The sequence below is a fragment of the Pseudophryne corroboree genome, chromosome 1 (genome assembly GCF_028390025.1).
Source record: "Pseudophryne corroboree isolate aPseCor3 chromosome 1, aPseCor3.hap2, whole genome shotgun sequence".
Lineage (NCBI taxonomy): Eukaryota > Metazoa > Chordata > Amphibia > Anura > Myobatrachidae > Pseudophryne > Pseudophryne corroboree.
The window spans coordinates 266,569,986-266,586,099 of NC_086444.1; the positions used below are offsets into that span (position 1 = coordinate 266,569,986).

At 42.5% G+C, this 16,114-nt stretch overlaps 1 protein-coding gene across 1 annotated transcript in view; it reads right to left on the reverse strand.

The window, feature by feature from the left end:
- FBN2 (fibrillin 2) overlaps positions 1-16,114 on the reverse strand; it is a 384,738-nt gene that overhangs the window by 83,234 nt on the left and 285,390 nt on the right. Inside the window, exons 36-38 of the mRNA XM_063964252.1 lie at positions 8,285-8,407; positions 6,896-7,057; positions 5,406-5,474 (exon numbers count right to left, since the gene is read on the reverse strand). Of these exons, the coding sequence (XP_063820322.1) occupies positions 5,406-5,474; positions 6,896-7,057; positions 8,285-8,407 (354 nt within the window). The remainder of the gene's footprint in view (positions 1-5,405; positions 5,475-6,895; positions 7,058-8,284; positions 8,408-16,114) is intronic.

Here is a 16,114-nt window from a genome sequence, read left to right on the forward strand (position 1 = left end):
CTTCGGCGCCCCCCCCCCCCCCTCATGCTCCATATTGGGGAGCAAGAAAGGGATAAATATGCGCGCGCCTAAGGCGCGCGCGGCAAAAAAGTGGCGTGGTTTCGTTGGGATGGGCGTGGTTTCACATAAAGGGGCGTGACATTGCAGGAAAAGACTACCTTATACCCCAGTTTTGTAACCTGCACGCCCATACGTTGGCCACCACAGGAAAGAAAAATAATCCTGATTCATGCCCCTTACATTATTTGTCATTTTTCCTCCTTATAGTAATGCCCAGTATACATTATGCCACATACTGCAATGGCCCTTAGACATTATGCCGCATACAATAATGCACATGACACTATATGCACACACTGTAATGCCCCCGACACATTATGCCACACACCGTAATGCCTGTGACACATTATGCCACACACCGTAATGCCTGTGACACATTATGACAGGAATCGCAAGGCCCGTTATACATTATGCTACACACTGCAATGCCCCTGATACATTATAGCACATACAATGTCTGTGACACATTATGACACACACCGCAATGTCCGTGATACATTATGCCACACACTGCAATGCCCGATACATTATAGCACATACAATGCCTGTGACACATTATGCCACACACTGCAATGACCTTGAGACATTATACCACAATGCCCGTGATATAGTATACCATACACCGTAATGCCTGTGACACATACCGCAATGCCCTGCCCGTTATACCCTATGCCACACACCGCAATGCCCGTTATGTATTATGCCACACTGCAATGACCCTGAGACATTATACCACATACCACAATGCCCGTGATATAGTATACCACACACCGTAATGCCTGACACATTATGACACACACCGCAATGTCCGTGATACATTATGCCACACACTGCAATGACCCTGAGACATTATACCACATATCACAATGCCCGTGATATAGTATACCACACACCGTAATGCCTGACACATTATGACACACACCGCAATGTCCGTGATACATTATGCCACACACTGCAATGACCCTGAGACATTATACCACATATCACAATGCCCGCGATATAGTATACCATACACCGTAATGCCTGTGACACATTATGACACACACCGCAATGTCCGTGATACATTATGCCACACACCGTAATGCCCAGGGCCGTTTCTAGACAATTTGGCTCCCAGTGCGAGATTTCAAAATGCGCCCCCCCCCCCTATTGCTCTAAAAAAAAAAAAAAAAAGTGTGCCCCCCCCCCATATAGCCATAAAAAGAAAAAGCATGCGCGCGCCCTAGGCGCGCGCGCTCCCGACAAGGGTGTGTGGCCTGATTAAAATGGGCGTGGTCTCATTAAAGTGGGCATGGCCTCATCTGATATCATCACACCCACCACAGTAGGGAAAAAATAAAAATAAAAAAGTCCCCTTTTTACACATTACAGCAGGCAAGTGTCCCCATATTACACAGCGCGGCAGGCAGGTGTCCCCATTTTACACAGCGCGGCAGGCAGGTGTCCCCATTTTACACAGCACGGAAAACTGGTATCCCCATTTTACACAGTACGCAGGCAGGTGCCCCCATTTTACACAGTACGCAGGCAGGTATCCCCATTTTACAAAGTGCAGCAGGCAGGTATCCCCATTTTACACAGCGCGGCAGGCAGATATCCCCATTTTACACAGCACGGCAGGCAGATATCCCCATTTTACACAGCACGGCAGGCAGGTGCCCCCATATTACACAGTACGCAGGCAGATGCCCCCATATTACACAGTACGCAGGCAGATGCCCCCATATTACACAGTACGCAGGCAGATGCCCCCATATTACACAGTACGCAGGCAGGTGCCCCCATATTACACAGTACGCAGGCAGATGCCCCCATATTACACAGTACGCAGGCAGATGCCCCCATATTACACAGTACGCAGGCAGATGCCCCCATATTACACAGTACGCAGGCAGGTGCCCCCATATTACACAGTACGCAGGCAGATGCCCCCATATTACACAGTACGCAGGCAGATGCCCCCATATTACACAGTACGCAGGCAGGTGCCCCCATATTACACAGTACGCAGGCAGGTGCCCCCATATTACACAGTACGCAGGCAGGTTCCCCCATATTACACAGTACGCAGGCAGGTTCCCCCATATTACACAGTACGCAGGCAGGTGCCCCCATATTACACAGTGTGGCAGGCAGGTATCCCCATAGGCAGGTGCCCCCATATTACACAGTGTGGCAGGCAGGTATCCCCATAGGCAGGTGCCCCCATATTACACAGTGTGGCAGGCAGGTATCCCCATAGGCAGGTGCCCCCATATTACACAGTGTGGCAGGCAGGTATCCCCATAGGCAGGTGCCCCCATATTACACAGTGTGGCAGGCAGGTATCCCCATAGGCAGGTGCCCCCATATTACACAGTGTGGCAGGCAGGTATCCCCATAGGCAGGTGCCCCCATTTTACACAGTGCGGCAGCGGCAGGCAGGTTTCAAGCTGAGGAGAAGGAAGGGGGAGAGGGGGGGGGAGAGAGAGAATACTTACGTCTTCCCGCTCTTCGGTCCCGCGCCGGCCGCCTCCTCCTTCTTGCTTCTCCTTCTCGCCTCTCCCGAGCGCTCCTGCTCGGGGGGCGGGGCTTTGCGGAATGACGCGTTTGCGTCGTGACGTCACGACGCAACGCGTCATTCCGCGAAACTCCGCCCCCCGAGCAGGAGCGCTCGGGAGAGGCAAGAAGGAGTAACTAAGTGCCGCGGCGGGCGCCCCGTGCAGTTGCACGGCTCGCCCGCCCCTAGAAACGGCACTGGTAATGCCCATTACACATTAAGTCCTACAGTAAGGCTTCTAATTACTTTTCAATTACCTGCTCGTTGTCTGGGGTTTCATGCACTGGGTGTCATGCTCGTTGCCAGGGGTTTCATGCTCTTGGTTCCATGCACGGTGCCAGGGGTTTTCATGCTCACGGTGTCATGCTCGTTGCCAGGGGTTTCATGCACTGGGTGTCATGCTCGTTGCCAGGTGTTTCATGCATTGGGTGTCATGCTCGTTGCCAGGTGTTTCATGCACTGGGTGTCATGCTCGTTGCTAGGAGGTAGTCCTTGTTGCTAGGGCTGTGCTCCCAGTGCCACATATGTCCCCAGTGCCAGATATTCCCCCACGGTGCCAGGTACTCACATGCCCCAGTGCCAAATATAGTCCCCCCCCCATGTGCCAGGTACACATATACCCCCCCAGTGCCACATATGCCCCCAGTGCCAGATATTCCCCCCCCCAGTGCCACATATGCCCCCAGTGCCAGATATGCCCCCCCAGTGCCAAATATGTCCCCAGTGCCATATATGCCCCCAGTGCCAGATATTCCCCCCCAGTGCCATATATGCCCCCAGTGCCAGATACCCCCCCCAGTGCCATATATGCCCCCAGTCCCAGATATTCCCCCCCCAGTGCCATATATGCCCCCAGTGCCAGATATTCCCCCCCAGTGCCATATATGCCCCCAGTGCCAGATATTCCCCCCAGTACCAGATATTTCCCCCAGTGCCATATATGCCCCAGTGCCAGATATTCCCCCCAGTGCCATATATGCCCCCAGTGCCTGATATTTCTTCCCCCACCTCCCGCCCCCCCGCCGCTGCTTGTTGGAGGGACACGGTGGGCACAGCTCGCCTCTCCTGTGTCCCTCCTGCATCATCTCCGGCGGCCGCGGGTCTAATAGGGGGAAGTGCCGGTTCGTGAGCCAATTAGAGCTCACGAACGGCACTTCCCCCTATTAGACCCGCGGCCGCCGGAGATGATGCAGGAGGGATACAGGGAGGCGCGCTGTGCCCTCCGTGTCCCTCCAACAAGCGGCGGAGGGAAGGAGACCGCAGACTGACATGCGGACGCTCGTCCGCATGTCAGTCTGCTGTAAATCAGTGGCGCCCCCGCAGCCCCTCGCCCCCAAGCCACCGCGAGGGCTGCGGGGGCAGTAGTTACGCCACTGTTGGGTGGGTTATATTCTTTCTGTGCAGGGTAAATACTGTCTGCTTCTTTATTTTTACACTGCAATTTAGATTTAAGTTTGAACATACCCCACCCAAAGCTAACTCTCTCTGCAAATGTTATATCTGCCAACCCCCCCCCCCCCCCCCCCCCTGCAGTGCACATGGTTTTGCTCATCTGCTAACAAATTTGCTGCTACGATCAGGTCTGAATTAGGCCCTCAGTCACACACAGATATACAAGTGATGCATATCTAATTAATCGGCACCATCTCCTGATGCATCCTAGATGCATCGTGTTGTGACTAAGATGCAATTTCTGCAAAAAACAAGCTCAGTGCTATCAGAGATGCACAGGACTTGTCAGCTAACTCCAGTGAGGCACCTCCCACTGCGTGGCATATTAAGGCTAGATGCACACATCTGTATCTTTTTATGGTACTTATGTGGAGTTATAAAGGATGTTTAACATCATATTACATCAGAAGGGGAGGACTAAAAATCCCAGAGATACAGTATGCTCCTAATCACATGGAGCCAATAACGATATTTAATCTCAACAGTTGAACCTAGGTGGTGGATTTACAAAGGACATTTTTGGACACTGGGGTGCTTATTATTGTAATATTACACAATTTTTGTTTTGTTTATATATGGATTATTTTGCTAATTTATCAATTCACAACAAGCAATTTGTTATTTACCTTTTTCTGTTCTTGCATTTATTCAGTTAGCTTTGTAGCACATTGCCAAAATCAATATACCAAATGAGTACACCATAACCAGATCTTCTCATTTCACAACTACAGAAATCTGTCTACACATCTCTCTTAATTTAAGTACAACTATATTCCATATAGGAAACTGTGCTATGTTGCTTCATAGTAGAACATAGCATAATAAGGTATGATACTACGGGATGTGCTCAATTTACCTACAATCAAAATCCCGACGGTCAAAATCCCGACAACCATTGACCACGGTCAAAATCCCGACAAGGTCAAAATACCGACATTTAAAAATGTTGACAGGTCAAAAAGGCGACTTACTTTACCATCCCAGTGGACCTGGAGAGGGAATACAGTATAATAGTGTGCCGAGCGCAGTAAGGCACCGTGCCCAAAGTGCGGTCGCCATGCGAGGGGACGCGGTACACTTATACGGTGTCCATGTCAACCTATATTGACATACACAGCAAATAAACAATGGAAAACTTGTGTCGACTTTTTGACCCGTTGACATTTTAAATGTTGGTATTTTGACATTGTCGGTATTTTGACATTGTCAGTATTTTGATCTTGTCGGGATTTTGACCGTCGGTCAATTGTTGTCGGGATTTTGACCATCAGGATTTTGATTATAGGTATTTCATACTAAACCTGATACTACTAATCAGTTTATGCCATAAAAGTCACTTTTATAAAGTTCTCACCTTCTAAAAGGATGGTGATGGGGTTGGGTCTGAATCCTTCTCCCCCAGGACACAATGTATTATATTCAGCTGAAAACAGTAATAGGTTTTTTTTCTCTCCGTATTTAGGCAATAAAAAAACAACAACAACAACAACAACAAAAAACAACATGTTTTTATCTATTAATAATTAAAACATTTAATTAATATTAATATTACTCGAAACTAACATATTCTAAGAGATGTATTAGAATACACCTTGCAGCCAGAAAAGAGTGCTGTTCTGAAGCTGTCATAGAGATCAATGCATGGGAATCACAGTATTCAGGTCACACAGGAAACACTTCAGTAAGATGGACTTATTTTCACTGAATTCATGAAGAGTATATGTTTTTCCCAGAGACACTCTTGCCCAAACAGCAGAACCAGGAGGAATCCTGCCTGGAACCCCAAAACATTGGAACAGACCTCCCTTCTCAAATCTATGCTTCTTCACAACTGATTTGAAATAGTCAATTGCAAGTTTATTGGACAACACATGGCTCATAGGCAGCATTGTTTGACACAATACTGACAATCGGGACAAACCTGTCATGGTAGTCAGCATCCAATGCAGGCAGTGGTGGTATTGGCAAATATTTTCTAATCCAAGCTAATCCCTGGCATGGGACACCCTGATTCTACTAGTTAGTGGAAGAGAGTTTCAGGGGGAAATATACATTTTGCATGGATATTTTTTTAAAATCCCATAGTTACAGTGCAATGTACTGTACAGTATTAATGCTATTTATTTTGACCAATGTACATGCTTGGACTCATTTAGAAATAAACCGAACTAGAAGATGCAATTTGTGCGCTGGCAGAAACATGCTGTACTGCAGTGGAGGGGTGAAAAAACAAAAATCTGTGGACAGATTTACTGGGTGTGTTCTAACCACACTTTCGTACTCCCTTGGGAGACTCGCATATTTTGGGGAGCGCTCCTGGATCCTTTTAGGGAAGTCCAGGAGCTTAATGATGCAATTAGCGGGAGCTCAATTTTATGGTAATCATGGCCCAGCAACCCACTGAACAATGTTGGAAATTTGCTAGAGTGTACAACATTTACCGGGAGTGCACTGACACAATCCTCTGCACTACCTGGACGCCTATTCCAGGATCTCAAAAAGGGGGGCAGCACTATGTCAGCATCTATGATCCCAACTCAACTCTAAATCAATATTAAAAATAAAGCTGTCCACTATTTCTGTGTTACGTGATATAGCAGCCAGTGTATTCCATGCATGCAGCAAACAATAAATTGCAACTACAACCCTGCTGCTTCCCTGCTTCCCAACATGGTCAGTCTTGGGGCACATTAGGACCCTTTAGATTGGTTTGCTCCTAACGCTAAATGATGCCATGTACTGTATGCTTAACTACTAGGTCTTATCAATTACATGTTTTGACATTATACTGGTACTCTACATATACTGAAACCTCAAGGAAAAACACACAAGATTTGTTCTTACAGCTGTTAACAGGTGGGCATATTTCACATGGGTTCCCCCATGCCTTTCCTAGAGAGCAGCAGCATGATGAGCGGCTGACGCCAACACCAATCTCTGTACTACAGGAGATGGTTCCATCACCGCGAGGTCCATGGTTCAGATAACAATTTCCCACTCGCGTATCTGAAAAGAAACATAGATGCTGTTGATGGACAGTCAATCACGCATTAAAGAACTTAATGAGTCTGCTTACTGCAATATTCTGGATTATTGTCTCACTTACGTTACACTGCTTTTAATTGTCATGTAAAACCTTTCAGGAGTAGAGAACATTTGTTAGGAACCATAGTGAATGTATAAGTGTGCCTGTCTGCCTGTCTCATTTACAGTAATGTATGATTTTTGGACTTGTAGTCTAAAAGTAATACTGAAAAGAACCAGTATAAATAATATTACTGTACTAAATTATCCGTCATAGTTTGGGCTCACTCCAGTTCAACTCCTGAATAATGTTCTAATTAAATTGTAAGCTTTCAGCTGATGCCAAGTGCGCAGCGTCTGCTTCCCTGCAGAATCGAATAGGTTAGCATAAAAATATGACATCTGGACAGGTCAAGAGATCGGTCATTAAGAGTGCATACTTCCAAAAACAGAGCTGGCAAAACAGTAATATTGATCTCAGGAAGACAAACAAAGTGGCTAACGTTTCATTCCTGAAGTGCTGGAAAGTTTCTGTATGTCGTGGCACTGCAGAATGGCTAGTTAAACAAAAACAGGTGTTCATGGTTTCTTTTAATAGAAACACTGCAGATTCATCTTATTTCCACCAATTCTGCCACATACAGTTTATCAAATACACAGTATCCGTGCACAAATATGTATATCTTATCATCTACATTCAGCAGCTGTTGAATTACAAGTACTATGACATGCCAGTCAGTGCTGCCCCTGATATAGGATTAGGCACGTTGTGAATATCCAGGAGCTGCCATAGAGTCACAGGCTCTCACACAAATATATTTTTCAAATAATATGGGGGCATATGGTGACAGAGTTTAATACAGGCTTAGAGGCTTGAAATTCCTGAGGTAAGGATCAAAGAAAAAAGTCTGAGGCAGGAGAGAAGAGGGGGAGAGGATGGCACAGAAATAAAGCAATTATGAGAATAATGAAGTGGGTGTCTCAGAATACATGAAGTGTGCAACTGTGTGTACTAAATATGGCAGGAGACAGAGGAAAAGCATCCCAGCTGCTGAATTTAGGATGGACTGTAGAGGGAATTCTCAGAAGATATTTTGAAGCAAAAATAGAAACCCATACAATTGAAACATTTAATTATAGTATATATATATATATATATATATATATATATATATATTCATCCATGTACTCATTGTAGCTTCCCCTTACCTACACAGCCGACACCGGTTGGGTTAAGCTGGAAGTCAGGTGGACAATTACATTCATAGCTCCCAGGGGAATTGACACAAAAGCCATTAACACAATTGATTGGATCTGCACATTCATCCACATCTGCAGACAAAAAGTGTAATATAGTGATGCATAGTTTTATTACATAAAGTACAGTAATAAATATTCATTTGAATTTGGGATGGGTACTGTCATACAAGTGCTTTATGCTCTCCTTCCCAGAAACTCACACTACTGTGGATATGCACTGCAAACTCTGCAAGCAGTGTTTCTGCAACAGTGTGACAGGGAGCCAGAGATTACATTGCATGCAATAGGCAAGCAGAAAGAACAATTGTTTACCTGTTCACTCTTACCTATTCTCTCTGCTTGCCTATTGCAGGCAATATCATCTCTGGGCATATTTACTAAATATCAGAAATAATATTACATGTATAACTAGGCATGTTTTGCATTTAAAATCATTGCTTTAAATTCTGCAAGTAAACCTGCCAACAATCAGCAGTGTTAAAAAGCAACAGTTTGCTCCCCCCCCTCCTTTCCTTTCAACGGCTTCTGCCTGTGTCTCCCCTGACCAGTGATGGGTGCCAGGAATCTCCTCTGTCTGTGCGGGGGCAGAGCGAATGCACTGATCATACCCATCCTTGATCTGCTCCTTGTTGGAAGGCACAATGGCTCCCCCTGTGCTGTGAAGCAACAAATAATTTTTTTTCTGTTTTGTTTTTGTAGAGGTATAACCACGGCTACTTACATTAGCCCACACACCCAGTCCCCGGGCCCAGCCCAACTCACTATGTTTATAAGGAATTTGGAATTTGAATTCTATATTTATAGTATAGATACATTAAGAAAAACAAGACAGGCAAAGGTCGAGGCCGTGATACTTCTTCTGTTGATAGCCCTCCCTCACCTTCATTGGGATCTCATCCTAGTCCCCTTGGCCAACCCGTGTCTGTATCTGCAATGGATTCTGCTAAATCCTTTATGACAAATGAGATAACAGAAATCCTGTCTGCAATATTGGACCAAAAATTGGCTCCTCTGAAGGACTCGCTTTACTCTGCTCTCACTCAATTGAATCAACATGCCCAGCGGCTCTCTGAAGCTGAACAGAGAATATATGATTTGGAGGATGATCTCACGACTTCTAGGACGGCACTCTCTGACCAAGAAAAATTTGTTGCATCTATTCAGGATAAGCTTGAGGATCTTGAAAATCGAATTAGGAGAAACATGGTGCATCTTATCGGCCTCCCAGAGTCGGTGAAACCTCGTGACCTCATGACACTTGTTTCTCAGTGGCTTCCTAAGGAGTTGGCTGTGTTTCAGACTCTGGTTCTCTCTTAGTGGAACGTGTACACTGTATAAGCTCTGACCGACAATCGACAAGAGACAGGCCTCAGTCTGTCATCATGAGTGTCCTCAATTACGCTGACAAAGTCATGCTACTGGACGCTTAAAGAAAATGTGCTGACTTGAGGTATCAATATTGTAAGTTGTTGTTATTTCAAGACTTTTCTTACATGGTTGCTTCCAAACGGAGAGAATTCTCACCTGTCTGCAAGAGTCTCTTTGAGTTGGGCCATCGTTTTCCATTGCTTTATCCTGCTAAATTGAGAGTCATGCATGTGGGGAAGGTGTACTTTTTTGATACTCCGAAAGCGGCTAAGAACTTTGTCGACTCCATGTCATCGCAGTCCTCTACCAGGATGGACGATGCGGACTGATATTCATTGGCCGTAATTATTTTTGTCTCCTTGACTAGTTATCATTCAAGTTCTTGGTAATTATTATATGTGGGTTACACCATACACTGACTTATCTAATATACCCAAATGTATCTTCGTGTATATTTGCTGCGGGTGTGGTTCAACAAATCGACAGTATCTAGGTCGACAATGTTTAGGTCGACCACTATAGGTCGACAGTCACCGATTTCATGGTCCTCATTTCATGGGTTCATATAATATTTGAAATATTATTGAATTGGATTTTGTATTTGATTGTTGCTCACATACATTATATGTTACTGTTGCCATTGTTATGTTTATGTCTATACTACTCTCATCTTGTTGTTCCACCCACTAGCCCGCTTGCTGGTATGGGCTGGGTAGATTTGCTTTTAGAAATTATATAGGGTTACAGGCCTAGAGTAGGCATAGGTTAAATGACAACAACTGCTGCAACCTCCACTAGAGTACAGACAACTCTTAAATTTGTAACTTGGAATGTTGAGGTTTTAAATACCCCGATCAAGAGAAGAAAATTCTGTCTTATCTTAAACATTTAAAGCCTGATATTGCCCTCTTACAGGAAACTCATTGGAGTTCCACCGATCCCAATGTAGTGAGAGACTCCTGGATAGGGGAATTTAAAGCGGCCTCTTATTCGGCCAAATGAAGGGGGGTATTGAATCTTCTTAATAAATATCTCCCGTAACAAATCATTGATTGTCTGTATAACTCTGAAAGCTGTTATTAAGCTCATTATTTATGGAGTTTTTTAGACCATAGCTACTATTTATGCACCCAATGATCCCAATTCACTTTTCTTCACAAATCTTTATACTAAGCTGCAAGATTGGGCAAAGAGGGAAATTATCTTAGGCAGGGACTTTAATACTGTTCAGTCTCCTGGTTTGGATAGATCCACTTCTGCTAGTACACATATTACTACTCCTCCACCGTCTTTGTCTTTGCTTACTGACATGTTACGACTTTGTGTTCCAACACCCTGACTCCTGTGAGAACACGTTTTATTCCCACCCCTCTTCTCACCTTGATTATTGGCTGGTTACCGACACCCTACTACAACGAGTGGCCAAAACGCAAAATGAATCCATATCATCTGACCATGCCCCGGTATGGTTTACCCTTAACCTACACACCCCTGTCGCTCAGTCATATCATTTGAGATTCCCGGCATATTTGGTAAAATGCTCTGATTTTTACTCCCATCTGGAACAAACATTCCTTAACTATGTGGATGATAATATTGCTCATGTGGATGACAATAATCTATTCTGGTCAGCTTCAAAACTGGTGATTCGAGGCCACATCTTGGAGTATGTTTCCATGAGACGCAAATTATTTACTACTCAATTGCATGATCTTGGTCGTAATTTGACTAAGACATATGATGCACTTTTATTACTAGATTCACCTGAAAATAGGCAGGCATATCTTGCTGCTTAACAACTGTATGACTCATTTTGTACTGAACGGGCGAGGTTTTCATATGATGTGCAACAAAATAAATTCTTTCATGGGGCAATTAGTCCGATAAATGATTGGCAAATCTGGTTTGATCATACTCATGCTCTTTCTTGTATCTCTCATTTAGTTACTGATTCTTCTGCAGCTATCTTTGATATGCTCGCTATCTCGGATGCATTCCTGCTATATTATAAGCAAAGACAAATATTACCAAAGGTAAATGATCGGGCGCTAGGAGGTGCTGTTGCTCTAATGCTGCTGCTAAACCTTTTGGGGTAGTCACACCCAAACACAATTCACAATAAGAAACAAAAACAAAATAGCAGCGCTAACGTAATAATAGTGCATATGAAGGATTGAGTGATAAGAACTTCACCTTTTAATGAGTTACCAGATTAAACCATGCTAAAACATTTATACCGAGCTCATAAAAACAATTAAAACTAAGGGTCTTAATTTAAACGCCTATGATGTTGCAGTCCGTTCCTGTTAATATAAACTGGATTTGCAGATGGGTGAATAGTGTGAGAGTAGACTGACAGCGCAGTCTCACCAACCAACTTTACCAGAGCCGCTATAGGTGTAGTCCCTTGAAAACATTTTGGATATAATTCAAGTATCCAATTGTGGGGTCCTCATTATAATACGGTGTCCTCCTTGTAAGTAAGAGTCGGTGATGCTCCAGAACTTTTACAACATCACAACTTACAATGAGAGTGGTCGGGCAGGCCGACTGTTTTGAACTATACATTGCTGCTATCAACGGTCAGATATTATGTACCGAGGTTCTGCCTTTGACAAATGTATTTTGTGCAGGATGTAGGACCCTTTGTAGGATAGGTTGGAGTCATGATGTAATTAATTTTGTAAAAAGCTTCATATCCTGATTCAATAATGAAATGAGTCTATAAGACTGGGTATACCGGGAATTCTTTCCAGGCTGCGGAAACAATACTATTCTGGCCTCACTAAATCCCATAGGAGGTGGTTTTACCCTCAAATAAAGCATTGAAAAGAGACATTAAATGGGGTAGTTAATGGAGAGCGAGAATTTTATAATACTCTGCCCCAAACCCATCTGGGCAAGGAGACTAAACATTTTGTAATGATTTGATCAAGGAAAGTAATTCCGGCTCTGTGACCGGTTCCATTAAGGATTTTCGTTCTTCCTCTGTTAAAACAGGTAATCTCGCTCTCTCAAGGAATAGCATTCCCAGGTTCGGGTGATCAGAGGAAGCTTCATAAACAGTTTTATAATATAGCAGTAAGAAACAAAAACAAAATAGCAGCGCTAACGTAATTATAGTGCATATGAAGGATTGAGCGATAAGAACTTCACCTTTTAATGAGTTACCAACTTAAACCATGCTAAAACATTTATACCGAGCTCATAAAAACAATTAAAACTAAGGGTCTTAATTTAAACGCCTTTGGTGTTGAAGTCCGTTCCTGTTAATATAAACTGGATTTGCAGATGGGTGAATATTGTGAGAGTAGACTGACAGCGCAGTCTCACCAACCAACTTTTCCAGAGCCGCTAGAGGTGTAGTCCCTTGAAAACGTTTTGGATATAATTCAAGTGTCCAATTGTGGGGTCCTCATTATAATACGGTGTCCTCCTTATAAGTAAGAGTCGGTGATGCTCCAGAACTTTTATCACCATGATTTTTCTGCTGAGATCAAAGTCCAGTCTTGGTCCGGATATGCATAGGCTATGATGGTGAAAAATAATGACCCAGAAATATTCCAGACGCATTTCGCTGCAGGCACTGCAGCTTTATCAAAGGATGTTTAAACAACTGAACTGGTCAGATATTTATACCCTTAGTAATTAGCAAACATTCTACAGCTGTTCACTCAATCCTTCCATTACATTCAAATAATCTACAAAACATACATAGCTTATTTTATTCTAATTGTGCATATAATCCTAGGACAGACTCAGATAATAAAATTAAAATTTTTATACAATATAACAAATAAAAAACCTTTATTAGGGAATTTTATAAATTCATGTTCTAAATACTTCCGGGTTAATTAAACATGTGACCCCGGCTTCCCATCCTCATTCTTAGCTAATATCCAAAATAATTAATATTTAAAACCATCTTGACGTGTATACATATAGATTTAATACCTATACATAGGCAATTGTGTAAAACACTAATGCTATGTGGATTTCTATATCTTAAATAACCACTTCCGAGTTCATGATCTAATGTTCCTTCCGCTCCGTGGAGCACATAATGGTTCCGTTAGCTTATCTAAATGACAGAGTTGTAACCTCCACTCCCGATCATGTGGCCTCCACGTGACCGGTCACAAGACAGGAAGAAACAAGGTAATGCCGTGCATCACCAAAACACTTCCGGTCGTTCGCGTCAGCCTCTCAGTCACGTGACCGCCCCATGGCCGGTCACGTGACTTTCGAAGCCTCGCAGCATGCAGCCAATCATGGAAATCAGGAAATTATAACTGTTTATCTCAAACGGTTGTCATGACAACCGTCAGCTCTTTCCATTTATAAAAACCATGATCTCAAAGGTATATTTATTAATCTTATTAGTTGAAAGTGCTAAATAAAAAGCTCTTTTAAAGAAATAAAGCACAACTTTTATTTAACTATCTTTCTAGGCATGACAATCATTCAAGCACTAACAGTGTATAGAGATAGTCGATAGTACAGTCTAATCTTATGCTTTTACACATTTTCCTCAACCACACTGCATCACAAAAACACACAGACTTTCGCAAGAAGGGGCAAATAATCAAATTGCTAATACCCGTATCCTATTCAGTTTTTATTCTCACTATCAAAGGTTTAGATTATCTTACATTATAATAAAGCTTCTATAGAATACAGAGCATATCTTTAATAACTAAAAACGGGGATATCTACTCAGCGGATCTGCATATAGAAAGTATATCATACACCTTCGCAGGTACACTTTCTATATATTTATAATAATTACTAAGCTGTGATCCCACCACAATAGAATACATCACCTATTATAATAGCCGATGTATTCTATCTATAGGGAAAAAATGTTACATAAACAGGACTACTGCAAAGGAGTTCATCCACATATGATCATACACTCAGATAATGGTGTTTAGTTCCACTGACTCATTTAGGCCCTCGGGAAAAATACTATTCATCTGGTACATCCAAAATACCTCTTGTCTTCAGAGACTTTTGTACCTGTCACCTCCACGTTTTGTTTGGTGAATGGATTCCAAACCTATAAGTTTTAGGCATTTCGGGTCCCCATTGTGGACAACATCATAGTGTTTTGACACATGTGTGTCTGAATTAATTTAATAATATTCCTCCTATGTTCTAAAAAGCATATCTTAAGTGGGCAGGTCGTGCGCCCTATGTATTTTTTCCACATCCGCATGTTAACATATAAATAACATATGGTGTATCACAGTTAATAAAACTTTTTAAATCAAATGGTTTCTTGGTGGTTTCTATAATAATTTTCTTTGTCCGATTAGATATATAATTACATGTTATGCATTTATTTTTTCCACATTTGTAACACCCTTTTATTTTCTCTTGGTGTTCTTTCAACCAGTCCGTAGCACCACCAACATCTCTCTTGATTTCTATATTCATCTTCAATCTTCATTTTGTTATCTCTGATCTCCAGGGAGATATCCAAGAAATTCAAGAAATTCATCCTTCGAGGATTAAAAGTGTGAGTGAATGTTAAATTAAAAACGTTGGAATTTAAATAAGTGACAAAAAGTGAAGCTTTAATTTAACATTCACTCACACTTTTAATCCTCGAAGGATGAATTTCTTGGATATCTCCCTGGAGATCAGAGATAACAAAATTTTCACCACGAATTACATAAAGGAGGTGGGGACTGATGCATACTTGCATTTTAAGAGCAGTCACTATATGCCTTGGACGAAGAGCATTCCTAAGAGTCAACTGTTACGACTCCGAAGAAATTGCTCTGACCTCACCTCCTTTGATACACAAGCAAAAGTTATGTCAGATGCCTTTCTGAATAGAGGCTATCCCAAATTATTAGTGGATTCAGCTTTAGAAGAAGTCAGGAATAGAAAGAGAGATGACTTATTAGTACCCAAGATAAGTAAAAACGCCAATATAGCTCAAATGGAGGAAATAGCCTTTATTTCAACATATAATACTCGTCATTCTGAGATTAGGAAGATTGTTTCTAGAAATTATGGGATACTAAGACAAGACCCTTTACTTTTTCCTTTGTTGAATCATGAACCTAGGTTCATTTTCCGTAAGAACAAATCCCTCAAAAATTTACTGGCCCCTAGTTGCTTGAAGATGAATATAGAAATCAAGAGAGATGATGGTGGTGCTACGGACTGGTTGAAAGAACACCAAGAGAAAATAAAAGGGTGTTACAAATGTGGAAAAAATAAATGCATAACATGTAATTATATATCTAATCGGACAAAGAAAATTATTATAGAAACCACCAAGAAACCATTTGATTTAAAAAGTTTTATTAACTGTGATACACCATATGTTATTTATATGTTAACATGCGGATGTGGAAAAAAGTACATAGGGCGCACAACCCGCGCAATTAAGATACG